The 1,533-nt window shown below is 34.6% G+C and overlaps 1 protein-coding gene across 1 annotated transcript in view; it reads left to right on the top strand.

The window, feature by feature from the left end:
- Nucleotides 1–1,533, top strand: part of WDR11 (WD repeat domain 11) — a 63,260-nt gene that overhangs the window by 54,477 nt on the left and 7,250 nt on the right. The window contains exons 22-23 of the mRNA XM_008590060.1: nt 617–682; nt 1,141–1,162. Coding sequence (XP_008588282.1) covers nt 617–682; nt 1,141–1,162 — 88 coding nt within the window. The remainder of the gene's footprint in view (nt 1–616; nt 683–1,140; nt 1,163–1,533) is intronic.

The following is a 1,533-nucleotide window of genomic DNA, read 5'->3' as shown; positions in this document are numbered from 1 at the left end:
ATATTTAACAAATTAAGCATAAAAAAATGTTTCATTGATGGCAAATTCAAAATAATTATTGTTTTCTCTATCCAGAGATCAACATTTATGTTTAAATGGGAAACTATAGATTTAAAGAATATCTTTTCCTAATTTATGAGTATTCTATATTTGGCTATTTCAGAAACATCAATTTATAAATACACAAGCCTTTCTTAAATATTTTATTTTTGGAATAGTTTTGAAATAAATTCTGAATGCCATCTTCTCTAAAGGATATACAGTTCCTGAGAATTAGCAAAATGATTTTATCAGCAATAACATTCTTGACCCTATAGTTAGGCAACTGTTCATATTTTCAAAAATATGAGCTGATCTGTTGCAAGCCTGTAAACCAGAATCGGAACCCCTCAGCCCCTGTGCTGGTTGATGGACACTACTTCTCCAAGCCTAGATACCTCTAAGCCTCCTTAAGCTTTTGTAATTTCAGGGTCATTGCAAAGTAACTTTTCTCTTGTTAGTTTTAAACATATCCTTTGACTGGAACTTTTGATTTCACGAGTATATTGCCTTATCTCCTTGCTTTATTGTTTGATTCAAAATTTTGTCTTGCCTTTACCTGGATTCCTTTCTGCAGTGACATAAAGAAACTCTTGCTTGATCCAGAGTTCACTCTCTTGCAGAGGTGCCTGCTTGTGTCAAGGTAACACTGTTTGAAGTATTCCGTATAAGAGAGAGAATTTCAGGTTAACTCCTTTCTCTTTCTAAGGGCTTTTAGTTTCAACCAAACCTAGATTTTAGAAAAATATATCAGTTCATCCTTTAGAATTGACTTAGAATTAATTTTGAGAGTAGTAACACAAATAGAGAAAAGAACAAGGTTACATTTTAAATGTGAAATCCAGGCCTTCTCTATTGCAAGGACTCCCTCTTTCAGACAGCTCTTTAAGATATGTTTTAAAATATCAGACACAAATAGTATGTGTTTAAATATANAGTAAGCACTTTGTGTTTTATTAGAAGATAACAGTGTAAGAAAGAGAAACTTAATAAATTCGGCTTTTTAAAATTAAAATACATTATGTTTAGAGTATTAGTGGTCCAAGGAGAGACTGTTCTGTTCACATGGGTTTGTTTCTCTTTAGAATCTTTGTCTTGTAGAAAAAGTACTAATTTAATAGTGGTAATAACAGAGCATCTATCTTCCAAGTTCATAAGGATCAGACTGCTCTGGTCTCATGTTAGGGAAGGACTAGAAGCTGTGGTGTGAGCATCCGTGTCTGCCTCCACCACGAAGCCCTGTGAGGCTTTATGCTAGAGGACACACGCAGGGTGATGATTTTGCATCTGCGTGCCTCTGCTAAAATGAAGTCTCTGTGTCAGGTGCTATGTCTGCACGGTTCTGGCTGAGAAATTAATATGTTCCCTAGGGCAAAAAGCACTTAAAAGTAGCTGTTGGGAATAATACTGTAAAAGAAAGAGAAAAATATGGGTCCACAGGAGTTCTTGGTAAAACATTTTTTCACAGTCTAGCGCCTATCACATGTAATTATA

The sequence above is a fragment of the Galeopterus variegatus genome, unplaced genomic scaffold (genome assembly GCF_000696425.1).
Source record: "Galeopterus variegatus unplaced genomic scaffold, G_variegatus-3.0.2 Scaffold5828, whole genome shotgun sequence".
Classification (NCBI taxonomy): Eukaryota; Metazoa; Chordata; class Mammalia; order Dermoptera; family Cynocephalidae; genus Galeopterus; species Galeopterus variegatus.
The sequence above is the reverse complement of the archived record's forward strand: the minus strand, read 5'-3'. Positions and strand labels throughout refer to the sequence as shown.